The sequence below is a fragment of the Equus asinus genome, chromosome 29, assembly GCF_041296235.1.
Source record: "Equus asinus isolate D_3611 breed Donkey chromosome 29, EquAss-T2T_v2, whole genome shotgun sequence".
NCBI classification, from domain to species: domain Eukaryota; kingdom Metazoa; phylum Chordata; class Mammalia; order Perissodactyla; family Equidae; genus Equus; species Equus asinus.
This window is the reverse complement of record NC_091818.1, coordinates 45,803,486-45,830,995: the sequence shown is the minus strand read 5'-3', so window position 1 is coordinate 45,830,995 and position 27,510 is coordinate 45,803,486. Positions and strand designations below refer to the sequence as shown.

The following is a 27,510-nucleotide window of genomic DNA, read 5'->3' as shown; positions in this document are numbered from 1 at the left end:
TTAACAAAAGAAATTTAAGCCAGTCAAGCCCAGGTGATGATTGCAATAAAACGAAATTACCAAGACAGCATTCTTGTACACAGCTTCATAAAACACAAAGGAAATGATAAACAAAGAACATACAAATATTTAAGGATTTTGTTTCCTTTTGAAAACTGTGCTTGAAAAACAGAAGTCACTAAGGTTAAAAGAGAAGGAAAAATTATACTAGCAACCAAGATTACAAATAGTAAAACCAAACTGTTGATCAGTGACACCTAAAAAAATGAGCAAAATCTGGCTTATGAGAGATTACTATTTTAAAAATTATTACGAAACTCTACATAGTGGACAACGTTAACTTTAAAAACGTGAAAAGAGTTGCAATTTACTGAATTTTAATGTGTACCCTAGAGAGTATATTTGGGTATGAGGTAGGATGTCATCACCTGTGGATCACACAACCAACCACAAGAACACTCAAACTTACTCTACTTTGGCCTCATATTTACAAAGCTGCTGCACATGTGCCTGCACATCCATTTCTCCATCACCAATGTTACAGACTAGAGTATTAGCACCTCACGTCCACATTTGGTGCCTTACCCGACCGATAGCGCTCATCTCGTGACCCTGAGGACCTTCGGCGGTGATAGCGCGAGGAAGAGGAAGGAGTAACTGGAGCCCGGCGCTCTGGAGGCAAAGCTTGATCCACCCCTGGGTTAAGGAAAAGAGCAAAGTAAGGTGAGGCTTTACTTGGCAGCTGGAGTTAACTGACTTTGTGGAGCAAATCATTCAGTAGAATAAAGCCCTGACTCACTGCATTCCCACAGGCAAGCAGAGCACACCCAGAGCGGGCATGGGAGGCCAGGGACATCATGGCTGATAAATAGGAAAGGGAGAAGCATCCTGGGCAGGGGAGACTCAAGCCCTGACACTACAGCCTTTAGAAACACCAGCACAGGCTCCGTCACATCACAAAAATCTCTTACATCATGTGAAGAGACAAAAATTATACCACAAGCAACAACTGAAATCTTCAGAGTTTGGATTATAAAAATGGAGCCCAAAGCACAGAATCACATTATGATCTTTATATAATAAACATACATAAAAAGTTATAAACATTCTTGAGAAAACTTAAAATTACATTTATCGTTAAAGTTAACTTTAAAATAAATCTTACAGGATATTTTAACAATATAATTGAAGTAACCAGGATTGAGTGTAAACTTCCATCCTTGTTCATTCAAAATTTCTAACTCTCTGGAATCTTACTCCATTTGATATTAAATAATTGAACAAACTGTATTTCAAAATGGCTTTGATGAATTACCAAAAATGTTAACATGGTCAGATAAAAATTATCCAATGGGTATTGGTCAAGAGCTGACCTAAATCTGGCCATGATGATACCTGTTATTATTTTAGAACTCGAGTGGCAAGAAGCACAGTCTAGATAAAACTAAGTACCAAGGGAGAGACTTAATCATCACAGTTCAGAAATAAAGAAATTCTGAGCACTGAGCATTGAATATTCAATATTGCTTCTTCAGAAAAGGACCAGTAATACTTTATAGAAAGTAAATCAGAGACACCAATTTTAACAAAAACCGTTTTGTCCCTGGTTTCCTGTGATGGCTCGGTGAGAGTTATCTATCTATCCCTGGGATTCAATGTTCCTCTATGCTGGAGCTTTCTGCGCCTCTGTTTTTGATGACATGTTTGTGGGTCCCAAGCACTAAGTTAACTATATTAGAGTTGTTAAAAAGAAACCTATGCTGTAAGCCATTTTGTTAGGTTCTGTGAGCTGTTTATCCAGCAAGCATATTAACAACACTCATTAACGTTTCTTGATGATGGAGGAGTTCACAGCTACCAAACCTCTTCCAGCTATTGTCTACAAATGAGCTTTTAAAAACATTCTCTTAAAAAATTACTTTGTATAGTTATAAAAGATGCACAGGGTTTATGAAATCAGAGTACTATTCTTATAATGAAAAATAGTAGTTACATGGTATTTAAATTCATATTAATATGGGCTTACCATCCTTCTTCCTAAATGTTCATTTTAGGTAACATATGGACTTCTCCCTTACACCAACTGCAGCCTTCTCTACACCATTATTAGATTATGAGTCAGTAGTAGGTCACGAATACCTTTCTATCTTAGACTTTTTTATTATCCTCAAGCTAATATTTGTATCTTTTTGTTCCACTATCTGGCTTTTCAGTGTACCTATGGCTAATCCTTTCAAAATACTCCAACAGAACTGCAAAACTCTTCCCAATACTTTTCTCCTCCATAGTCAAACACTGAAAACCCAGTAACAGTTTTTAGTTCAACTGTCTTTCCCGTTTTTTTTTTTTTTTCCTGCTTTATCTCCCCAAACACCCCCGTACACAGTTGTATATCTTACTTGCAGGTCCTTCTAGTTGTGGGATGTGGGATGCCACCTCAACGTAGCCTGACGAGCGGCACCATGTCCGCGCCCAGGATCCGAACCCTGGGCCGCCGCAGCGGAGCACACGAACTGAACCACTCAGCCACGGAGCCGGCCCCTGTCTTTCCCCCTTGAAGACCTCCCTCTTGGAGCCCCTCCTGCTCCAGTCGTGCTGGTTGGTCCAGACTTGCTGCATCACTGCCATGGAGCATCCCTTCATCTCAGACTTGCTTTCACTTAGAATTCTAAGCAAAATTATTTGTAAATTTGAAAATTTATGTGTATAAATATATTTGAAAATTATTTGTATTCATTGCTTTTCATGTCAATTATTGTTGTCGAGAAGTTAAATGTTATTCTGATGCTATAATCCGTATGTGAAATCTGTTTATTTTTTCCTTTTCTCTTCTGTCAACTTTCCCATCAAAGGAGCTGCACGCCAGGGTTTCTTCCTGTGGCGGGGGCATCACTGATCTATCTCCAATAGCCTTTTATCTGGGCTGTTCCATTTGCCCAAGAAGAGACCTCTGGTGTCCTGTCCTGTGACTAAGCACAGGTGTGTTCGTCATTCGAGGCTGGAGCTGTTCTCAGTCTCCAGCATGCAGGCTCTGATTCAGTGCCTGTGGGCTCCGCACTGCCCGGCACCCCAGATCTGGAGGCTCTCAGCTCCATTCTCCAGAGAACAAACACCTCCAGGGGAGTGGGGAAGATGTGGTTCATGGGTCTCCCTGACGCCCTGCCTCCTCCTCTCCCGTGCTGCCCATGGTTTCATCAGCACCTTCTCTGCTGCCTTCTTCCCTTGGCTAAACAAGGTGCCACTAATCATCTACCTCACGCATTGTAGCAACTGGTCGCTGTTTCTGCCATCCTCCTGTCCTAGGGATTTATACTTTATCCGTTCACTGACATCTTAGTGCAGTTCTGGGAAGAAGCAGAGCTAATGTACACTTTCAAGCTACCAAAGTTAAACAGTGCCTGATTTATACGAGCACTTGATGTTCAGCTTTCACTCTCTGCACTGCTACCTACCTAGGTCATGCAGATATGCTTCCTGGAACGACTTTCAATCTTAACCTCTCTGGGTCCCTAGGTGGCCATATACTTCCTCTGGCCATATACCATCATCATGCTTACACACGCAGACCAGCTTTACAGAGCTGCAGGCTGGTGCTCATCTGTTCATGGGCCCTGCACGCCTGTCCTCAGAAAGCTAATTTTGCATATAAACGTTGTGAACATTTACTCACATAGGCTGAAATATAGAGTTTACAACACAAGTTTTAAAAAGAATGAACAAATTCGATAAAAGGAGGATAGCTTCAACAGGTCACTAGTAACAGGACATCAAAAGAAACTAAAATCTTAGTGTGCATATTTCAATCATTAATTTTTATCTGACTTCATTGTGAATGAAATTTGAGGAGCTTAAAGGTATGTTCTGACAAGAAAACGCCGTCAAATGTGCAACTCCAAATTAGAATTCAACTTGCCACCACAGGAGGACCCAAGGGTCACAACTGAGGGGTCCTTCTCGTAATCATTTGTAAGGGGATTTGACCAAATGCTGTTGCTGGAATAGGTGCCTTCTTGGTAACCCTAACACACAAATAATGAGTAAAACACACAATTACAGCTCAGTGTTCAGCCTTGAGGTCACACATTCTTACCATGATGGAAAACTAGCTGTCAGGAAAGCCACAAAATGACCAGAGGCTCTACAACAGAATATGTGGGTCAGTTTAGAACAGGTCACTGGGAAGGTGAGGTAACTGTCCAAAACATGCAAAACCAGGAAGACAAAAGCCAATTCTCATCAGACAAAAACGGGACAGAGACCAAAAATTGTCACTCACAGACATTTATTAAGCACCACGTGCCAGGCACGAGCTTAGCTTCAGATCCCATGTGAACTGAGGGACGTGGTTGTGCTCTGGAGTTGGAGACAGCATCCCCACCGGCTGCCGTCACGATCTGTGACACTGGGCCCAGTTTCTCATCTTTACACAGAACTTGTCAGAACAGCTGACACTTTACAGCACTAATCTAAGCATTTTATTAATTCATTTAATTAAGATAACCACATGAGATGCTGTTTCTGCCATTTTATTGATGAGAAAATGCTAGCCCAGAACTTGCATTTGAACTCAAGCGTCTCTGCCACTCTCAACTAGTATTTAAACATTTGCTCCTAACTGCCCCTTCTTTGGGGATGGGTCCCCTCCTGGTGTTCAAAGGCACCCCATGGCACTGAGAGAGCCCTGGGGGCCTCCTTGTCCCATCCCCAGAGAGGCCTTGTCCTTGAGGCAGAGTCTGTGTGCTGTTCAGTGCTGCACTCCTGGTGCAGTAATTGCCACATGGACAAAATCTAGCTGGTACCTTGAAGCCAAGAAGCATTTTTGTGATCTTATCACAAAACTATTTGCTCAACAGCAAACTTCCAGAGAAAGAGGGAACCTGCTACAATTTCAGACTGCTGCCCAGGAATGAACTCAGAGCAGCTGAAAGTTGTCAACATCATGTGACACAAGAGTGTGTTCATCAGATCCGTACTTGGGAGACAGCAAGATAAGGCAAGTGCGTCTGGTTATCTCCTACCCTGCTGTGCTGTCCCTGACCCACAGGAGGTCTCAGGAGGTATTTCTGCAACACTTCAATGTAAACACAATGTCAGTGAGGTTTTGTTTTTCCTCTAGAATTGCAGTGGGACTAGAACTGAAACTCCAGAAAGGACGAAGGAGACCCAAGATGCTTAAGAGGGAAGAGGAGGGGGCTGGCCCTGTGGCCGAGTAGTTAAGTTTGCGTGCTCTGCTGCAGGTGGCCCAGTGTTTCATTGGTTCGAATCCTGGGTGCGGACATGACATTGCTCATCAAGCCATGCTGAGGCAGCGTCCCACACGCCACAACTAGAAGGACCCACAATGAAGAATATACCACTATGTACTGGGGGCCTTTGGGGAGAAAAAATAAAAAATCTTTAAAAAAAAAAAGAAGGAAGAGGAAACAGAGAGAGAGTTCAGGAGGAGAGTAAAACATACACCCTACTTCTCCACTGAGTTCGCACCTTCCCAGGACTTCCTAGTCCTCCACACGTGGCCTCCACCCTCTCTCCACATCCTCAAACACCTACATCCCATGTAAGTCCTCTCTTCCCCACCCTACACTTTATCCTGAAGGAGAGAAAAGCCAGCAAGCTTAGTGCTCGCCAGACCTGCTCCCTCCAGTCAGTTGCCACCTGTGGCTCCCACAGCCCCAAGTTTCAATCTCTCCCTGCTTCAATCCAAGCAGGGCTCTGCCAAGTCCATCTCTCTGCATCCTGTCGACCTGAGGACAGAGCCCAGACTCCTCCACCTGCACTTCAGTCTCCCTCCAACATCACAGCCCTTTTTCAGCCACACCTCCCACTCGTGCCTCCAGGTCCCCATCAAACAGAAGACCCACTGTTCCCAAGCTCGTGCCCCACTCTATCACTACTCACTCCTCCAGAGGTGAAAACCTCGTTTAAGCCCAGATGGAGAGAAAGCAGAGAAGTAAGCCATCTTTACAAGAACTTCAATTAATTATTTCAATTAATTCCTTAAGAAAGGATTCTCCAAAGAAAATTCCTAACAATAGAGATCTGTCACCTAAACAATCCATCAATTTCCTATTATTAAATAAATGCAGTAATTTCATCAATACTATGGTGAACCAGACACTAGAAATCACAATAATCTTCATATTAACCTAAGAAGAAGGCCCACGAGGGCAGTCACCCTTTGCTCTGACACATCGGTGCACTACAGGCCAGGAGACCTGCAGCGGAGACAACATTTGGTTATTCAGGATGTTCAATGTTCTAGAAAAAGTCAAAATTTCTAAATTCAGACAGTAAGAGAAATATACTGAAAAACCTTGGTTTTCAACATCTATTTAAAATAAATCATAAAGGATGTGTAGAAGATAACTTGAAAGAAAATATATATGGGATTTAACACTAGAAGAACTTGGTCCAAATTCTGTTCTTATTCTTACGAATTGTGGAATTAGACCCATCACTCAGTTTCTAAGCCTATGTTTCCATGTACACTGGGGATCAGATGTGAGTGACTTCTGCTCCCAGGACCTTGCTGTGACCCAGGTGTCCCCTGGCCCCTCCTCTGCCCCTCTCAGGGTCCTGCAATGCTCCCCAGCAGCCACGGGGCACTCACACAGGTGAGACCATGCTTTAGGCACTTGGTAAGATTGCTGAGACTCTTTCCCTGTTTCAAGTCTGAACAAAAACAATTTCTGAAGCATCCCATGCTCTTCTAGTACCTAATTACACTCTTTCTAAAATAAGTGCAATCAAGGACTCTGCCAGAAAATAAATAGTACAACTGTTGTACATACAGATAAGAAATTTACTACACTTGCTGTGTATGGACTCAGAGGAGAGCACTACAAAATAGACAGAAATTTCGTCATAAGCACCTTAACATCTACCCCAGCCATTCTAGCCTAATTTTTACATTCCCGTCAATATCATTTCTACCCTGTCTCTCAATAACATAAATCTGTATAAATTTGCTGACCATTTCCTATTAAAAGATGTTAATTTGACTAGGGACTTACAACTTGGAAAAATGTAAAAGATCTGGAACTTCAGGATTTGACAAGAGCCCTTTATATGTTGCGTGTGCACTTGCATGTGATTCCTGCATACCAACACTTAGTCTTCACTCATCAGGTGAGATAAACTCAGAAGGCAATGAGTGTACGTGGTAGGATTGGGGCTTCAAATTACTGTATTTTTCTTATACCTCATATAGATTTTTCACAAAAACCCACACAAGCCAGTTCCAAAGGAGACACCATTCTCACTGTCCAGCTGGATGCTCAGAGATCCCATGTCCAACTCTGCTCCAACTCCAGAAGCCTTACATGGCAGTAGCTTAGCTGTGCTCCCTTTTAACCACTGATAGCTAGGAGGAGGAACCTGACTGGTTAAATGTTACTAAAAATAACAGGAAATTCATCTGATCGAACCAACAGCTATGTGTGATAAAATAAGAGTATTTCTTAGAAAACTGGGAGCAACCAATTGTGCATCAAGATCATGACCGTGGCTTACCTAGGATATAGGCAATTTAGCTGATGAAAGTTCATTTTCTGTAGCAGTTCAATCTGGGAAGAATTCATGCTAAGTCACAGACAGGAAATGATGACTGAAATACTCGTATTCCTCCTTCTCTGGGAGTCAACCCTGCATCTCACACACCATCCATTGTGAACAAACGGCGGGCAGGGCTCCTTAGCTGAGGAAGTCCCCAGCAGAGGTCATGTGTCCCTAAGCCTGGGTCAGGATGGGCAAGCACAGCTTCCACGCCCAGGGAAGGGAGAGCGGCGCTTTGGGAGACTGCACCTCTTGTGGCAGGAGGAAAATAGGGACCAAATTGTGTGCTTGGCACCAGAGAAGCGCAGTGGTTGTTAACGTGAAGAACCAGATCAGCCACAGCCTCAAGTAGGCAGAGCGCCAGCTTTACTCACAAAGAACATAGGACACAGTAGCATTTGATTCAGGTTTATACCCTTAAAATCAAGATGAGAAAGTTCATCTTGATTGAGACCAAGGCATCAAGTTCACAAGCACTAGACTCTGCTAACTATGGGCAACTTGCTCCCTCACGATCCTGAAAACCCAGCAGGAAGACCTGGGTTTCAGTCCAGGCCCCTGTGCATGGGCCACTCCCAGGAACAGAATTATGTCAGGACTATATCTTCTTTGTAGCAATGAATACCAGGATTTTCAAGCTGAACTCTAAACTTAATAATAAAATTCAACTGACTGGAATGCACTGAGATCTAAAATCACGTTATCCTTTGACCTTTTGGATATGGAAACAATAGTCACCACTTCTATGTTCTCCTTTGCCATTTAAATTTATCCAAATCAGAAATCTAAACAAAACTGGCTGCGGACAGAAGCAGCCTGAGGCAGTACAAGGTCTGTTCCCCTGCACGTCTGAAGCATCACCGGTCTGAGTCCCAGGCTGGTGCTCTGGCATCTGCCCTCAGCTGTGCCAGCTATCTGAACGCCCCAGTGCTCTCTCAGAATGAGCGAACGCTGGCACCTGGCCAGACACACTTGTCTCGCTGCTCATGTGGGGACCACGGGGCGGGAGGCCAAGCGGTGGTTCTCTAACTCAGGAGAGCTGCTGGGCTCTGCCCCTACCAGGTGCAGATGGCCTGCATTCCAGCAGGAGGTCTGTGATGTACCAATACAGTTCTGGGTTCATTCACCCAGTTCGTCCTTCAACAAACATCTGGGAATGCTTACTTGCTGTGGAAGGAGAGCAAGGTCTGACTGTGGGTCAGGGCAGAATCACCTATTCCACAACCAACATACATCTACAACTTTGTAAGTATTTCAGAAGTGGGATGTGGTGAAGATGGGGACAGGAGGGCCTGCCCTAACCCCAGGGATCAGGGAATCAATCCAGAAGTGACACTGAACCTGAGCTTTAAGCGATGCACAGGTGCACACAGAAGACACAAGTGTGTGCAGAATGCCTCAGGTGAACGTTGGATGAAGCTCAGCACATGAAGGCTGGAGGAGCTGAAGAAGGGCCAGGCTGCTGTGTTCGAGGTCCTTCTGATACAAACAAGTCTACGCTCCCACGCAGGGCCATCCGCCAAATCCAGTGGGAGCACACATGGACTGATAAGTGCACCCCAACAGGAGAGGCCCCTTCTCTGAGGAGGCTGTTCATGTGGGTCCCACAGCCCATTCCCAGGGAGCAGGAAGGACACAGACACATTGCCCTCTGGTCATGTTGGCCAAATTCACCAAGATTTTCTCAACTACGCAGTCACAGTAAATCCTTGTACCTGGACTGTATCTGGTCAAGGAACGTGTCACTGTGTGTGGTGACAGTGGAATTTTAGGACGTTACTTCACATAGCCTGTCATGAAGCAGTGAAGACGCAATTATAGAAGCTGACACTATGTTATTATGACATCCCTGAAGAGAGTGGTAGAGAGTGAACTTTTTTCTATTTTTACAAGTTTTATCACATTTAGAGATAATGAGCCACTACAGAGCCAAAAAACTGTAAGAGGACTAGTACCAAATGAGTAAGTTCTCCTAAGTATTGTTTTCTCTCTTCAAATGATTTTCAAATATATTCTTTCTGACCCCCTCCTTCATTAAATACACAATTTTCATTTTTCTTTCTAGCTTCTGGCCCACTTTTCCTCATCTAGATTTAGGTAAGCGTTCAGCATCGTGCTCATTGAAGACAGCGTGTCTTCCAGGGGCACCTGAGTCACTAGCAGACATTCTGTGACAGTCACTCACGTCCCCCGTGCAGAGAAGAAAACCAGGAAACAGCCTGCTTTTTCCGTGCTTTCCCTGGGATGGCTGATGCTCGGCAGCTCCGACTCAAGCTAGCAGTTTTTGCTAAATGCCTCTACAAGTGTTTTAACTCATAACCGTGTGTCCTAATTCAAACAACGTCTTAGAAATACTTTTAGAATACTTTCTACAGAAGACTTAATATGTTCTCCGATAAATAAAAATAATGCTAAAAAAAAGAAGTAAAGTTCATCAAAACATAATCGCCTTTAGAGAAAAGTATGTGGTAGGGTAAGTGTGACTGAAGAAGAAAATAAGATGTTTTTCATGAAGATTCTAAACAAAGAGTTATTTCCAAGACTGAGCTAGTCAAGAAAGACTTCTCTGATCTAGAGCCACCTGCTGTCCTCACCGCTTCCCAGGGACAAAGTTCTATACAGTGACTGATCATTCACCAGGGCAGCTTCTCAGAAATAAATATTAGCAGTAAAAGCTGCAAAACTAGCCAGGCACCTGGCCCCCGACCCTAGAATCATGGGGGAACCTGCCTTCCCCTTCCCAGTGGGAACGGGGGTGGCCCACAGGGTCATCAAGCAGCTCTCGCCTCCTCATGTTTCAATCAGGTGCCTGAGGCTTACGTAAATCACAAAATGGACCCCACAGCTAATGCTCACCTCCACCACCCACTCGACAACCCTCCATTCATCCTTGCACAAGGACACTGCTTATATCCATCAGCAAGCTGGCCTGCAGAGGACGAACAGCAGCTGCAGCAGAGCAACCAGGCTGGGCTGCCCTCTTCCGAGATCCTGGCGGCCAACGGTAACATTAAAGTTTCTCTATTATTTGTACATAATATTGGAGGTAAAACCCTGAAGATAAGCCAAAAGCTTACAAATGCTTATTTTCTTATGCTACTAAAAGGTACACTGAACTCATCTTTTTGGGCTTCTTACATACCAAATATTGTCCACTAAAGTAATTGTGACCTCTACATAGGATCATTACCTCTAAGAATATACTCTAATTAATTGGTTCGATTTTTCTTTTTCAAAACTCCCCAAACTGTGCCCTCTGGGGACAGGAATATGGCAGAGCTATAGCTCTCGCTCCTTCAGCAGGTGTCAGAGGCTAGGGCATATTCACTCAACCTTCACCCACGTCTCTGACTATGAGGCAAGGGTTACTGGAGGACCAACAATTTTAAGAAGAATTTTATAATTTGTCATGCATTCTTCTTCCTCAAGTGTTTTGTAAGTGGTGCTCCTACTGCGAAAACAGGGCTATAAAAGCAGCCCATTATATCTTAATATAAAACACTCAGAACTGGGCCCTGATCAGCAAGACGATCATCGTTCCGGGGTCTGCCACAAGCCGTGTGATCAGGGCTCTCTGCCCTCCATGGATAAGTTGCATGAGCTCATCTGGAGGGTGGGGGCCTCAAGAACAGGACCCTCCTAGGTTCCCCCAAGGCTAGGCCTAGACTTCTGTTTAAAATGGCATTAGGTGGAGGGTCCATTTCAAACATGTCCCTGCCATGGGTTTCTCGCTCTCAGTAAATTGCGCTCACCGAAACGAAAGTAAAACAGCGGCCGGTTTCCTGCAGTGCTGGCGGCCCGCTCTCGGACCGCGGCTTCTCGGATGTCACACACCCCGATGTTGCCAGAGTGCAGCATTCTTCTCGGGGCTCCTTCACTGTGCTGCAGTCTACACCGGACCACGGCAGCTCCATTCGCTGCTGTAACAAGTTGAAAAAAAACTAATTAATTCAAACTTTAGTTTTTTTTAAATTTGTTACAGCGCTGAGCAGAGCTGCCGACCCCATGCAGAACAGCACAAGAAACACCAAAGGGACCAGCAACACAGGGCCACCCTGAGCACCCAGCTAACATAGGTCAACCGCAGTCTCCGCGTGGCCACCGCTGGGAAATCTCTCCTGGGAATGCACAGGACTGCGTCTGGCTCGCTTTTGTTTGGTAAAGCACAGAAACCAAATCCAGCAACGTCAGGAGCCTACAGCCAGCCTCCTCCAGGATATGGGGGGCCTCCTGCAGAGGAGGCCACAGTGACAGGCCACAAAGAGGCCACCACCACGCAGTTGTTAGAGGACAAAGAAGGTGAACTACGTCTAATCATCTCCCCACATCTGTTTTGAAAGCCTTCCACTCATGGATGTCAGCCAACCAAACACTGATTTATTGTTAATGCACTTGGATAGAACTGTGCTGCTTCCTTTTATAATCCAGACAACAGGAAAATCCAGCCCATCAGCTCGTTAAGGCTTATGCATCAGGTCCATCTTTATGGTAATGTTCTCAAATATCAAGGAAAGAAGAAAAACACAAAAGCAAAACAAAACTACACACATGGCAGAAACTAAACCCACAAATTAAGTCTCCTGGAATGTGAGCTCCAGGGAAGGCTCCTTGCTGTGCTAAGAGAACCCTACATGGTATGTCACAGCCTGGACAGGAGGGACAGACTGGGTCCGTGTGAGCTCAAACCTCTTCCAGCAGAGGCATCTGGGCAGGGCTTTAAAACTGTGTTTCAACAGTGAAAACAAGAGAGTTCAAAGAGCACCTTTAAAATTTAGGTTGCTGTCCTTTTTCCTTGAGGACTTAGATACTTTAAGCCATTCCCAAAGCCTAGCAATCTTCAAGGTCACCCTCAAACTGAACTGAGCTCTCATCAGAATCCAGCCTGGTATCATTTTCTTCTTCCTGAAATGTACAGAACCCTAGTTCAAGTGCAAAGAGATTCTACAAACTGCACATGTGGAAATGCTGGAATGAAACAGACTTTGTACTTTTGGGAAGAATCCATAACATTTTACAATCACATTTCAAAACACGACCAGCAGTCATGATTTCATAATCCCAGGCAGGATATTATATCATTTTCCAGATTTCTAGGTTTGCACCCTCTGCCCCATGAAATCAATAAAAACCTAGGATTAATTTAAGCCATAATCAGCAGCAATAACTTATCTCATTAAACCAAAAGTCATTTTAAATAGTAAACACTCATACTTTTATGATTATAGCATCTTAAAGTAGTCAAACACATGATTGCCCTCTATAGATGAACTACCTATTAAATTTATTAGGCACACTTATAGAACAATCTCGTATGCCTTCCATATTCACAAATTACAGGTGCACTCATACAAGGGTGTCAGTAGTGGCTGTGCCACGTCAGATGTGTGGTCTTCACGCAGATCAGGGACCAAGGAAGGATGTGCGCTCAGGTGTTTCTCTTGCACGATGCAGTTAACTCAACACCAAACGTTTCATGCTCCTCAGCAAGGGTTACGTACTCGGAGGCTGGGGCAGGTAGGCTCCAATCAGTTTCGACCTCTTCTTTTCATATCCTTTTTGTGTGATGTCACCTGGAAGAGAGGGAAAGAAAATCTCAGAATGGTTTCAGTAGGTAGAGCTGATGACTCAACGGAACCCAAGAAGATACACAGTTACATCTCTGTGTGTCTTCTGTTTGCCTTATCATTTAAGAAGAAACCACTTCACCTCGCTTACCGTGACTTTTCCCTGCCCGCAAATAGTATTTAAATCCTTTGCTGTGCACATGCTTGTCCCAGCCCCTCCTCAAGAGGTTTCGGCTCTCGTGGGGTCCAGAATTAGATTCTTGCAACCTTATTCACATCTGCCGGAGCAGGAAACCTCCCCAGTCTGCATGGCTCTCATTAACTTAATCAACAACAAATTGTACAGGCATCTACCCGGTGACAGCTGGCCCAAACCATTACTGATTAGCATCTTCCTCCATTAATGAGATTTTTTTCTAATCAGGTGTGTTGGTCCCAAGGACTTTAAACTGCTAGGGTATTTTTGAAAATAAGTGACTAAGACCAAATGAAACAGTCAATAAAAGCAAGCAAGATAACATGGGACCTACAGAAATCAAAATATGTGAGAAAGGCGCTTATCGTTGAAAGAAGAGTTAAAATGTTAAAGCAAGAGATTCACATACAGAAGAGCTACGGTCGGCACCATGCTGACATTTTTCCTAAATGCTAAGGACCCGGGACAAAATAACCTTTAGGACATGCAACAGCTGTTTCCAATTACAAGTGCTAATGCACATAAAACGCTGATTTTGCCCTTGAATTTTTTGGAATCTGTTAAATTTTTTCCCCAATATTCTGATCAAACCATCATTCCCAGAAGAGCTAAAAACTCAAGTTTTAATAAAAATATAGCAAACAAATGAAAAGTTACTATAAATCATACATAAATTGGTAAATTTTCTTTTTCTAGTGACGTATGCTCACTAAATTTGATCAAACCAGAAGGCATACTGAGTGTTTGATGACTGACCCGGCGAACTCACAGCTCACTGCACAGAGTCTTGTCCACCCCCATAAAACGCATGACTAGTTTTTAAACACAGAGCTGTACATAACAAAAACAGATCGAAAATGAGTCCCACTATTGACTGATGAGCATTTTGATGCCAAAGGTATGTCAGTGGGCCACAGTCAAAGAGCAGATCCGTGAATGTGAAACACAGCACCCACCCTCAGGTCTGCCTGCAACACAGCCATACCAATTCCCCTCCTCAGCACTGAGGCTGTGCAGTCGCTTTTGGAAATGCTCTATAAATCCCTCGTTTTAAGAGGATGTCCAAAATCTCAACAACCGAGAAATTCCAACTGCATATATGTACTCTGTAGTATCATTGTGATTTATCAGGAAAATGTTAGGACATTGGCTGAGCAGTGATTTTCAGGCCTTACTCCTTCTGATTTCTTTCTACAGACTACTACGCACCTTCTAACATTACAAGAAAGAGCAAAACATCTGGCTGTGAGAACACATGATAAAAACAATCTGCAGAACAAACACAGTTGAAGCCTGGAATGTGCCAGCGGCGAGTGAGGCTACACCCACTGACGAGGGCAAGGGGGTGGTCAGTGAGTGGATGCCAATCTGCCTGAGAGTGGAATGAAAGAAGGAGGCCCCAGGGGGATGGCCTAAGCTCCCCACTCCTGCTTATAGAAAAAAGGAGCAGCTTTCTGCTCTTAGACAGCAAAGAAGAAACCACCTCCCAGCCCTTCCTCTCAGCCCCTCAGGGACCCCGAGAAGATAGCTGCCACCAGGCTCCCGAGAAGAGACTCACCATCCTTTACCACATTCCTCCCTCGACCACTCTGAAAATAAAAAAACTATTGAGGAAGCTAGTGTTCATGCCAACTGTACTGCTGCTTAATCCATTTGGCTCACGCTCAGCATTTTACCAATTTAGAACCAGCCTGCTCCCTGCAACTGAGGGGACACCCAGACGAAAATGAAAGCAGGGAACAGGAACACAGGAAAATGAAAGCAGGGAACAGGAACACAGGAGTGAGGCGCACTGGTGGGATCACAATCAACGAGCACACACTGGCTTCCTGAGAGGCCACCTGAGCACAAGGCAGACACCTACTGTTTACCTCCGGTGCCCATGCCCTCCCCAGTCCTGCACTGGCTGATCCACGCTTGTGGGCCTCACAGCTGCTTTGCACAATTCTACAATCGAGTCTCAGCCCTGGAAAACTAGCCCCCTTTCACAGTTTGTTCTACACCCAAAATTCAGTTCGTTTTAAAAATTTCTCAGATGAACACTTAAGTACGCAGTGGGGGAGTCCCTCCTCTAATATTCAGTGTAAGCCAACTTCAAAGGAAACTCACTTTTAACTCTGTCTTACTTTGGAAAGCTCGAACTGCTAAGACCTTAGGCTTGAAGGAAAATAAGCACTTCCCCCCAAGAAATCATGACTCTTCTTAAGGAGAAAGAAGTGAGTGTTGACCTCACAGGCCCCACTCAGGTTCCTGACCCCCAGACTCAAAGGGCTAAGTCAAAGAACAGTTAGGTGTTTTATTTTAGCTCCACTACTAAATCGTACTCACTAAGCAATCAGCTCATTTAGACAACTTCCAGATAGAACTTCCAGAAATCCCAGGTGACCATCACTCTGGAAACCTGGAAGAAGGGAAAGGGAGGCACTACTAACTGAATAACTTCCACGCACTTTATCTAAATCTGGGTTGGCGAACAACAGATCCAGCCTGCAGGCTATTTTCTAATAAAGTTTTACTGGCACAAGCTGCACTCCTCTAAGCACAACACACAGATGGAACTGGCAAAAGCCAAAAGCATTTCCTACCTGGCCCCTTACAGAAACATTTACTGGTCCCTGTTCCACATGTCCTAAATTATCTCTTTTAAATCCTTCCAACAACTGCGTTTACAGGTAAGAAACTGAGGCACAAACACTATTTATGTTTCTCACCCAGGGCCTCAGATCCAAGACGGAAACAAACTCTTTCCAAGTCTGAAACTATTTCCCATTGAAGCCACATCTGGAATCTTCTGCTCTAGCCGACAGTGATATGGTCAGCATTCTGCCACCTGGACATCCCACCCAGCTCTCCACCTGCCTCAGGGACACCCTGGCCTCCCACTGCCTTTCACTCCACCAGACCCTGCCCATCTCAGCCTCAGTGACAGCCCAGCCTTTGGGCTCCCACCGCACAGAATCCTGCACAAGCCACAGTGGTGTCTTCCTCCTGAGGCCCCGGATAGCTGCTTACGGAGATGCTCTCATGGGTCAGCATCCTCCAGAACCAAGTTCCAACCTTGCTATTCTAAAAACCAGGACTGCGTGCTGATGGAGTTAGGCACACACAGAGCACCAGATACAAGGTCACGAAGCGACTTCATGTAAATGGCTGGACAGCAGCTGCATTCATAAACACAGGGTTATCATTTAACTGTTTAGCAACTGCGTGGGTAAAGGGCAGAGGGGAAAACTGATAACAAGTCCATTATTAAAGTGTATAAGACAACAGCCTGACTTGGTGTGTTACCCAAAAGGACCCAGCATCTGTGGCAAGCTGCGCTCCAAGCACCAGGGCTAAAAATGCCTTTGCTACATTTTCTTTTCCACGGAGAAAGTCCAGTTATTTTTAATTCTGAAACTACTTTAGCATCTGGTAGACAGAGGTCCAACAGATTATCTCTGACACACTCTCACTGCAAATTTATATAAGCAAACTTTCTAGCAGGGGGTCTTATGTTCTGTCCTTTGATTTGAAGCATCCAATGTTGGTTTTTGTGCTAACAGAATAATAAAGATAGATAGATAAGACAGACGTGGAAAGAAGGGATAGATAGATGATCGATAGATGAAAAAAGACAGATGAATGAAAGATAGACAGGACAGACAGATGCCGGCTAGCTGGCTGGCTTTACACAACTCCGTCCACCCAGAATGCCACCCTCTTTCTGTCCAGATGGACCTGCAATCAACACCTTGACATCACCACAGACACACACAGTGTTTCTCCCCCACTTTACACCAGTTCAGGCTGAAGGATCACCTGGCAGCTCCTCCTCACCTTGGATCTGTAATGAGCACTGGTCTTCAGGGTGAAACTGTAAATTCAAGGCAGAAAGGCTACAAAAGAGAGGAGCCACTCCTCCATGTCACATTTCTAAGCAAGGTTTTCTTTAATATCTATCATTCCACAGGGACTATTCCATGGTTTACAGCAGGTTAATTAGTATTTTTTTCAACCTGGAAGCTAAAAGTACACCATTCAAGGAAATGTGTAGCTCACTTCCCCCTGGTGCTGTCTACAGAATTTTGCTCATTGAAAATGTTAATGTTAAAAGACACGAACCAGAGGATCGCTTGCTTGAGAATTTCCCACATAAAATTCCAAATAGCATATTTTCCATGCTTTTATACTCAAGATACCCATTTATTTAACTCTCTTTTCATTTTAGGAATAAGAATATATGACAGAAAAGTAAATACAGAAATTATTTGTAACCTCACTGAGGAGAAAATGAAAGTGATCTTTTGAAACACTTTCCACTTTATCAAAAATGTTATTTATATTATTCTCAAAGAAGTTCTGTAAGACTTAAAGTTGTCAAGTGTTCTGTTACAAAGAAAAGGGAGATTTACTGACAAGTCATAAACTTAAAATGAAAATACAAGCAAAGTGAAACCAACAATACACAGCTTAGCAACACTCTGAGATAGATAATTCTTTCCCTCCCCAAAAGGAAGAATTCTTTGTCTTACTTATATTGTAGTCCAGAGTTTCAGGGTAAACTCTCAGTCTTAGAAAAGTGAAGGAAAAGTCGGCCCAGCAAATGCAAGCGTGAAGGGGACACCTCAGCTCCTCTGTCTGTCCATCTTGGCCTCATTCTGGCAAACTCAGACCCAAGGGGAATGTGTGCAGAGCCACCAGCCCCGTGGATGTCTCATCAGGATGGGAAAGCCCAGAGAGCCACGTGGTCTCCAGGTGACTGAGTGCTCCCCACGAGTAACGTTTGTGCCACCAAGCCATCTCCACGGCTGGGATCAGTTCAGAGTAAACAGATCAGCTTAACGGTGATGGTTTCCATTCTTGGTGTCAGGAGTTTATTTCATTATTTAAAGCTGGAACGAATGCTTTATATAACAAAGCAATCATTTCCATGTTTGGGGTTTTATGGCTGTCTGGAGGTTTCACAATGCTGTTCTCCTCAGCCGATGGCTTTATAAGGCTGAGGGAGCACCCTGGAAGGCTTCCTCCTGCTCGCCCCACTGCTGGAGGCGTGTTCGTCAGCTCCGCGCTAAGCTTTTCATTTCTGCAGAAACAGACTGTGACATCTGTGGCAAGTACCTACCTGTTCGGGGGAGAAGCAGGCAGACCAGGGACCTCTCTTTGCCCCGAACACACACTGAACACAGCTGGGGGACTCAGCAAGGTCAGCTCATGTCTCTGGGTCTCATTTTTCTCATTAATAAAATGTTGGTAATAACACCTATTACCTTGTGACATAGTTGAAAAGACAAAATACGCAGAATGTAAAACGTCTTAGTAAGCATGAAGTAGGTAAGAAAACATATTTAAAAAAACCTAACAAGTACTCATCCAGCATCTATCACATGTTCAAACTTGTGACAGACACTAAGAGGCACCCATGCAGCTCCTGCTCCAGAAGTTCTCTGAGTTGGGTGGGAAGACTCATGAAAACTGCCTTCCTCAGTGTGGTACAACTAGTACGCAGTAGGAAGATGCAAGGACTAGAGTGATGGCCACTGCATGACAGGTGAGGACAAAGACAGGTTACAGAAGTGTCAGAAATTCTGAGGAGACTCAACCCTGACCTCTCAAGCATCCATCTCTTTTCTTTTATTGCTGCCACCACTACCCAATGCCAGCTGCCATCGGTTCTCCCTGCATGGCCCAAACAGTTGCTCACAGCCCTCGATCTCGAGTCCTCATCACCCCGTCCTCTCCACATGCAGCCCCCCGATCTCTCACTAGAAGGGAACCGGGGTTGGGTGACCTCACTATGGTGAGCCTGTTGCAGGCTGCTCACCACCTCAGGACTGACAGCAAACTCAGCAGCAAGGCCTGGTCCTTCCAGAGCCTGGCCCCACGTCTCACCACGTCCACATCACTTCACAATTATGTTTTCCTTAGTTACTATCTGCACTGCTGTATTATCACTCCTTAATTTTTCTCAGGTTTATGCCATATTTCCAATGCAAAACTTAGAAATTTGAATTCCATAAGGATATTTTAAGTAATGTAATCAGGAGAAATTTAAAATCTTCCCTAGGATTATAAAATAACCCAGACTTATTAAAATACTCATTACAATGGGAAAAAAACTCTTAAGAACTACAGATTAACACGACTGGGATTTTTATGTTCATGTGAATGACCATAAAGTTCCTTAAAACACTTAGTTAATGGCATGACAAGAAAGAAAAAAATATATTTTAAATGTCCCACTGTGTTAAAATCTTAACTCAAGCCAATAAGGTCTCAGATGTTATCACTCACAGTTTTACTTTTGTTTTGTTTTTCAAAATATTATATGTGCTCCGTAGCTTTTCTCTTTGGTATGTAAAGAACTCCAATTATAGGAGGGATTAAAGAAAATAACCCATTTAGTGTCCCTTCTACTCTAAACCACATGAATAGAAAGAGTCAGCTGATGTCCACCAGTCCTGCAGCAGACTTTCGAAAGCAAGCTCTGATAGTGAAGGAAAACCACTCCCAGCACCAGCCGTCCTGGGGCCTGAACTGCCCCAAAGATCTTACAGAACTCCAACAGCCCTTTTCAAAATTTCAAAGCGCTGCAGAAGTCCGCTGGGTAGGCGACAGAGGTTTTTGTACGTTTGAGGCTGATTTGCTCTCCTGCTGCAAGACCTCCTGCCCAGGTGCGACACAAGTAGGCAGTGCCTGCCCAGGGAACTCCCCTCACAGCCCCCCAGAGATGCCACCCATGGTCATCCTCGATCATCAGTCCAGAAAATCTCAACAGGTCAGTTTCAGGCAAAACTGCTACAATCACTTGCTGAAAACTCTTTAAACAAACCAGTGTCACTTTTTTTGGTATCTTCTGGCATTCAGATATCCCTTCTTTAGAGAAAAAGGAAAAAAAAAATCCTACTCTCTAGGAAGTTAGCTCTTGAGAAGACCACGTAAACATGAAATAAAGCTACTTACATTTCCCAGATGGTGAGTTTCACTTTTGCAGATCCCAAATCTCACCAGTTAGTGGGCTTTCCTGGATGCTGTGCCTTTTCTTTGGTGGAGGCAAGTGGGAAGGGGTTGGAGTGGAGGGTGATGGACACCATCTTTCATTATTTATAGCTAGAAATTCAGAAGCTGAGATGGGACCAGGGTCCCGGCTGGCCCAGCCCTTTCTCATTCAAACCTCACGAATCTTCTGAATGAGCCCCTTGACCCCCTTCCCAAAGGCTCTCCTATGAAGATGGACCATCAGAGTTGGTACTTTGGATGGGGAGGGGGCAGACGCACAGAATGGAAGACAAGGGGAAAGAAGGAGTATTGATTACCTACAGTGAGTCAGGGATCTTACTGGGAACCTTACAAATCAACATGTCATTTAAATTTTAGAGATCCTATCATCATCAGCATCCTCATTTTCCAGAAAAGGTGACTGTCCCAGCAAGGCTAGGACACTTGCCCATGAGCCCAGCTAAAGGCATCATCTGGACCAGGGAGGTACAAGCACTACAGCTTTCCCACCATCCCACAATGGGAAATGTCTAAATGTCACACTGGGGAGAAGGTCAAAGCCCTTTGCAGAAGTTGAAGGAGGACAAATTGAAGAAACAAAAAAGGCCCATGTCACTTCTAGGGTCTGGACAGTCTTCTGGGGCAGCCTGCAGTAAGCACACAGGCTGGTCTTCACAGGTACAGGGAGAGGAGGTGTGGGGGCCAGCCACTGGTGATGGTTATGAACCAGGTCCCACAGAAGCCACTTCTGCACCAGTGCTCTGCTGAGAGGGCCGTACATGGGACCAAAAGAAAAACGAGAAAACGGCTGAGTTTACCAAAGGCTTAATCGCTGATAGCAGGAGGAAATGGGCTAGCAGCAGCAAGTACCAAAGTTCATTCCCATGCAGAAACCTCAGCACGGACAAAGCATGTCCCTGTAAGCAGAACTCAAGAGTTACTGTTTATACAAGTCAGTTAGGGAAGTGCAAACGTGTAAAGATCCAAAGCCAAAAAGCCCTGATTTCCCACAAATACCTAAAGTGTTATCTTCCTGTTTCAGAAGCACACTCTCGCTCACCCAGAGCTTGATTTTAAGTGTTTTCAGAATTGTTTAAGTAGCTGCACTGAGGGCTGTTAGTAGCTATGGCCCCTGTTTGGCTGTTTCTATTCCAGCACCACCACAAGTCAAACCCAGTCAAGAGGCTGCCTCATCTGCAGCGAATGAAACATCAGAAAGGCAAGCTCAAAGAGACGGACATGAGCCATCTGGTCATCTGTGCCCATGCCAAAGAATCCCAGGGTGAGGTAGAAACATCAATTCCAAGCAAAGTCCCCAAGGATAGTTTCTCTGCATCCTTGCCAGCATTTTGTGTTATTACTATTTCCTACTTTAGCCAGTCTGACAGGTATGTAGTGATATCTCAAAATGGTTTTAATTTGCTTTTCTCTAATACCTAACAATGTTGAACCTATTTTCATAGGCTTACTTTCTATCTGCATATCCTCTTTAGTGAAAAGTTTGTACATGTCCTTAGCCTATTTTTGAATTGATTTTTTAGCAATATTCTTATGTTCTGGGAGTTCTTTATAAATTGTGGATGCAAATCCTTTGTTGGAAATGTGGGTTGCAAATACATTCTCTCACTCTATAGTTTGTCTTTTCATCCTCTTACAGGGTCCTTCATAGAGCAAGTTTTTAATTTTGATGAAGTCCAATTTATCAATTTTTCTTCTTATGGATCATACTTTTAGTTTCAAATCTAAGAACTCTGCCTGCTCCTAAGTCTGGAAGATTTTCTATCTTTCTTACTAGAAATTTAGGTCTTGATTTTTTTTTTTTTTGGCCTATGGATGTCTAATTTCTCCAACACAATTTATGGAAAAAGTTATCCCTCTTCCATTGAACTGCTTTTGCTTCTTGGTCAAAAAATTAATTGGGCACATTTGTGTAGGCCTATTTCTGAGTTCCCTACTCCATTCCGTTGAACTATGGGTCTGTCCCTCCACCAGAGGGACACTCTAGACTACTGGGGGTAGACAGTAAGCCTTAGCATTGGGAAGAGCCATTTCTCCACTTGATTCTTCTTTGGCAGAGTTGTTTAGGCTATTCTAGGGCCTTTCCCTTTCCATATAAATTTTAGGAAAAGTTTGTTATGTCTACTAAAAACTTTGCTGAGAACTTTATGGGAATTGTCTTAAATCTATAGATCAATTTAGGAAGAACTAACATCTTTACTACATTGAGTCTTCTAATCCATAAACATGGTATTTAAGTCTTTGATTTCTTTCATCAGAAATTTGTAATTTTCTTCATACTGATCCTCTGCGTGTTTTGTTAGAGTCACATGTAAGTATTTCATTTTTTTTGAGCAAGTGTAAACAGTCAGGGCTGTCTTCAATAAAGTGCGAGTCCATATTGGACCTCCATCTGCAGGTACCAAGTCCATTCTAGAGTGTCTGTGTATGGCTCACCCTCTTGTGGCCTTGTTCAGCTCACCAAGCCAATTCAGACGACAGCCTCTGAGCCACATGCCTGGAAGGATGAAGGGATGATCTCATCCCTGACATGTAACCTGACAGTGACAACAAGAAACCACAATGTGGTGCAGCGGGAAAGACATCAGACTTGGAGTTGGGGACTGGGTCCTCAGGGCCACTTTCCAGTCTGTGATGCTCAGATCACAACCTCCCCGGCCCTCAGTTTTCCCATCTATACAATGAGGAGCCAGACCAGGATCTACCCCTACATCCGGCAGTGAATCAGGGTGCACAGCAGACAGGGGGCAAGAACTGACTAAAAGGGCTTTGGGGAGATGAGACGACAGAGAGATGACATGAAAGAATCACATGCCAAGGGACAGAGGCAAGCACCGGCCAGATGCCCAGAAGGTTTGGTTCTGGAAATGGCAAGGGCAGTGCTGACAAACAGCTGAAGGTGTACAAGAACCCCCAGGTGGCAAAACTGCAGGGGGTTCATGTGGGATCTTGAGAGAATGGGGACGAATAAAGACACGCAAACAGGGCTTATGGAAATCAGGTAACTGTAATCAAGCCTAAAAATATAGTATAGGAGCAAAGCATGGTTTGAGATTTTTCTTTCTGAATGTGAAGTGGTGCGTTGGTGACGGAGGAGGATGGCATTCTCCAGTAGGCGGACAGCCCACACTGAAGGCCGCTGTGCTTTCCAGCCTTCGGGAGGGCTGAGTCCTCTGGGACACGGTAGCTGCCCAGGCCCCCCCAAACAGACCTCACAGGGCCTGACAACAAGGTCGCCTCTTAATCAGGAGCCCGCTTTCCTCCTCCTCTGTGCCCACCCACGTGGTCTCGCAGACCAATACTGGGCACCCTGAGGGTGGGTTTCAGGGTCCCCCAGGGTCCATCTGACCCCCTGGGAGCCTCACAGTCCCACGAGGTGAGGTCACACCAGATGAACACATCACATGTAAATCCAGGTCCAGGGCTTCGTCCACGTTCTGTCCTGCCAGCATTCCCCAGTCACAGTTAATCTCCTTATCAGAAGGAACATCTTCCACCTCGTGAGGTGGAGAGTGCACCAAGTGAGCGCACTCACCTCAGCCTCAAGCCCTGACGACTCCTGTCTGGTGGGCTGACCAGGGCCCACCAGCACAAGCGGCTTTTGACCTCTCGAAAATCAGACGACTCTTGACTTAGAGGCAGAACAAGGACAAAACTCCTGTTTCTTCTGAACAGCAAAAAGGACCTTTTACCACAAGATTTAAAGAGCACGTACACTAGATTTCACATGAACTTGCAGGGACTAAATTTAAGAGAAAAATTAACTCATCACGTCAGCTGGATGAATCTGAACAATCACATTTATTTGTGAGAAAATATTTCAATACATACTCACGCACACTCATATTTTCTTCACTGTTAAATTTAAAAAGTCATTTCTGACACAATGAGCTTAAGTTGAAGTGAATGGAAAAAAGAAAGAAAAGAAACCCTGTGAATCTTTCCCTCCTCACCCCCAGAAACTATCTACAGATTTTGAATATTGGTCTGTGTAGAAAGAATTCCGTGTTTTTTTCAAGTAAATGAATCTTATACTGAAGAGAAAAAAGATGCTCAAGTATATCTTGAAGACTTTAGGAAATTCAGCAGGCAGGGAGAAAGAACACACATTTTATCTCCTCCATTACTTGCTAGTCGGTACACTGTAGCAGCTGTTTTCTTTTCACCAACTTCAGAATAAATGCAGTTGGCCCTCTGAATCCACAGGTTCCACATCCTTGGATTCAACCAACCGCGGATGGTAAACATAGTACACAATCTGCAGTTGTTTAAAGCTGCGGATGTGGAACTCACGGATATGAGGGGCAGAGTAAGGGGATCAAGCATCTGCGGACTTTGGTATGTGGGAGGGGGGTCCTGGAATGAATCCCCTGCGGATACCAAGGGACGACTACACTTAACTGACGATATACCAAGGGACGACTACACTTAACTGACGATAGGGAGACAGGGAAGAGCAGTTAGACTCCACTTGTAAAATGCATTTGGTGCTGCAATTAGCTGAACACCCTGTCTTCTCCCAAATGCTTATCCATTATGAACTTAAACTTGATTGAGTAAAGTTCAATCCTATAATACACGTCAATTACTCAGATCTAGAGAAACTTAATTTGTGAGCAGCTAGATGCCCAATGTTCCTCTAAGAGTGACAATGATAAGACATGCTTCACTGTGACAATCCTCCAGAGGTACCTTACCTGCTAGAGAATCCAAGGAACATGGAGGAAGGTGGAGGTGGAATTGCTTGAGAAAACTATCACATACATTGGGAGAGGGCATCTCAAAACATAAGTGCCATGAAATTAGTTATTTTGGAATAGGTTGGGACAGGGAAGACACACGTGAAGAGTTTTAAAAAAAACTTTTTTCCGACATTCCACAATGCAGCCAACTTACTCCTAGCAACCTTCTCTGCAGCGACAATGGTCTTGTTGCTTCTGCTCCTCTGGCCTGTGGTCCCTTCTTACCTCACTAAGGGCAGGGAAAGAAATACCGCATACAAATTGTCCAAGAAATGATTCTTGGTCTTACCATGAGGTACTCAACTGAAGGAGGATGCTTGCAGCCCTCTGCACCTCAGTGGAGGGCACGCCTGCACTTGTGCAGTGTGCAGGCAACTCTGGGGTAGACCAGGCATCTATTACACTCAGCCACCTGGGCTTTGCAGGCCCCCCTCGCTTCTCACTCCTGGGAGCCAGCCGGCTCTTACTGCACCAGCACAGCACCAAGCGGCGGGTTCTGCGTCTGCCACAGGCAAACAGTGTCAGCACTGCCATTCCCGCTTCCACTGGACTACAGGCAGCTGGCAAGTTAGGAAAGCACTTTCTGTCCATGGATGACTGTTTGACTTACGTTTTATTTACTGAAATTCAATTTCCACCCATTCCTTCTCAGCTAACTAAAATTCTTCAAGGAAGACATTAGCTCACCTCAAGACTCACAGCATGGACCATGCCTCCATCTCCACCTGACTGTTTCATCTTCCATCAGCTACAGACACCTCAGCACCAACTCATGATTTACCCCAGTGACAGCCTAAGCTGAAAAAATATTTCTCCTGTGCAACTGAGTTAAGGAAACTACGAGCATTTGTTGAATCTTATCACCTAAAAATTAGCAAAATTTTTTAAAAACTCTATAAATGCTTATTAAGTTTCTCTCTACTGTATTATTTATGTGCAAAACTGTTTCTTACCAACATTACTTTAGATCACAAAGAACTGCTAACTGTATTGAGAATGACTTGCTTTCATTTTTTATTATTCTTAACTACCTGTTTTCATGGAAGGCACCAATTCTGAAAAATTTAGTCTGAGTGATTTTTTCTTCTAAGCAGATCCTTCTCAACTCTGACGATTTTTGAATGGACTGAGAATGCCCTGCTCAGTGCAAACGATGCCACCTAACCCCTTGACAGGTGGATGGAGGGTGCTGACCCGCTGTTGCCGTGCTGATACTATGAACCAAAGCTTGTACATCGATTGTCCATGTCCCTTTTTGAACTGCTGGGCTTTACCAATGACCTTTCTAAAGGACACCTTGGATGTCCAGTTGTCACCCATCAAGTTGTTATTGTTATACTAAAGAAATCATTGACCCAGTAACTCCTCAAACTTTATAATAACCCAGGTGCTGGCTGGGGGTCCTAACACCGCCATGTTTGGAGAGGATGGATGGAGCCCAACTCCCAGTTGCCAGCTCTCGCTCAGGTGGGTTCCTGGGGCAAACAGGATCACTGAGAGTAAGTTTAGACCCAGGGAATAAAACTGGGGACTCCTCAGCAAGAGCAGACCGCCTACAAATCTTTAACGGAGATTTGGCTGGATTGGGCCCTCTTCTGCATCTCCACATCTCTGCACACTGGTAACACCCTGGGTAGCACGTACTAACTTCCCCTCACGGGACACCTCCCTGGGGGTCAGTGGCCAGGGTCAAAGGTGGGTTCACACTCAACTCCCTGCAGCCTGCCCTGCCTGACCCTCCAGCAGGGCCCCGGAGGAGCTGTAGGAAGCCCAAGACCCTGGTGAGCACCCAACCTGTTAGGCATGGAGATGTAAGCCTAGTTGTCCTCCCTTGAAACGAGGAGCCACCACAGCTCTCTACTTCTTCTATCAGATGGAATAAAACACTGCGTCCCTGGCTCACTCTGAACTCCTGGAAATCCAGACTCTGAAGAGCACACTGCTGCTGCTCCACACTGAACCAAATCTAGAATGACTACAAAGTGACACTGCAGCTTCCACTCAGCCCCTGTTGAACACCCTTCACCGTCGTGCTGAAATTTTACCTCCCGTTTTTCCAAATACCATGGAAATGACCCCGAATTATATTTTCTCATTCATTCATCCAACAAATATTATTAATACCTACTATGTGCCAGAGACAGAGAGACAGCCACTATCACTAAATGTTTGCTGAATGAAAGAATAAGAGTTACATTTTCACTTTTAAAACTTTTTTAAAGGTGGAAATAAAGTGGTACATAAGTTAATGATTCCAATGTCTTTCTTAAATTGCCCTATCTGGACAAGTAATGGGAAATAAAAATGGAAACAGACAAAGATATTATTACAAAGATAGGAATGATGTTATCTCCCTCTTATAGGCATTAAGAGATATATAGACTATGCTACGATATTTCTATCATCTTCCAATTACATATTTTCTTTTAAAAATCCTACTTTCTAAAATAATGGCTCA

The 27,510-nt window shown here is 44.3% G+C and overlaps 1 protein-coding gene across 12 annotated transcripts in view; it reads right to left on the bottom strand.

Annotated features, from left to right (window-relative positions):
- The window catches only part of DIP2C (disco interacting protein 2 homolog C), a 470,819-nt gene that overhangs the window by 209,784 nt on the left and 233,525 nt on the right, over positions 1–27,510 (bottom strand). For 4 of the 12 annotated variants that reach the window (XM_070501194.1, XM_044762232.2, XM_070501196.1 and 1 more), the window contains exons 2-4: positions 13,053–13,124; positions 11,307–11,474; positions 586–696 (exon numbers count right to left, since the gene is read on the bottom strand). In XM_070501194.1, the coding sequence (XP_070357295.1) occupies positions 586–696; positions 11,307–11,474; positions 13,053–13,124 (351 nt within the window). Of the gene's footprint in view, positions 1–585; positions 697–11,306; positions 11,475–13,052; positions 13,125–14,872; positions 14,895–17,828; positions 17,967–27,510 lie in introns of those variants that run through there. The other 8 variants (XM_070501191.1, XM_044762234.2, XM_070501192.1 and 5 more) reach the window with 7 other exon arrangements.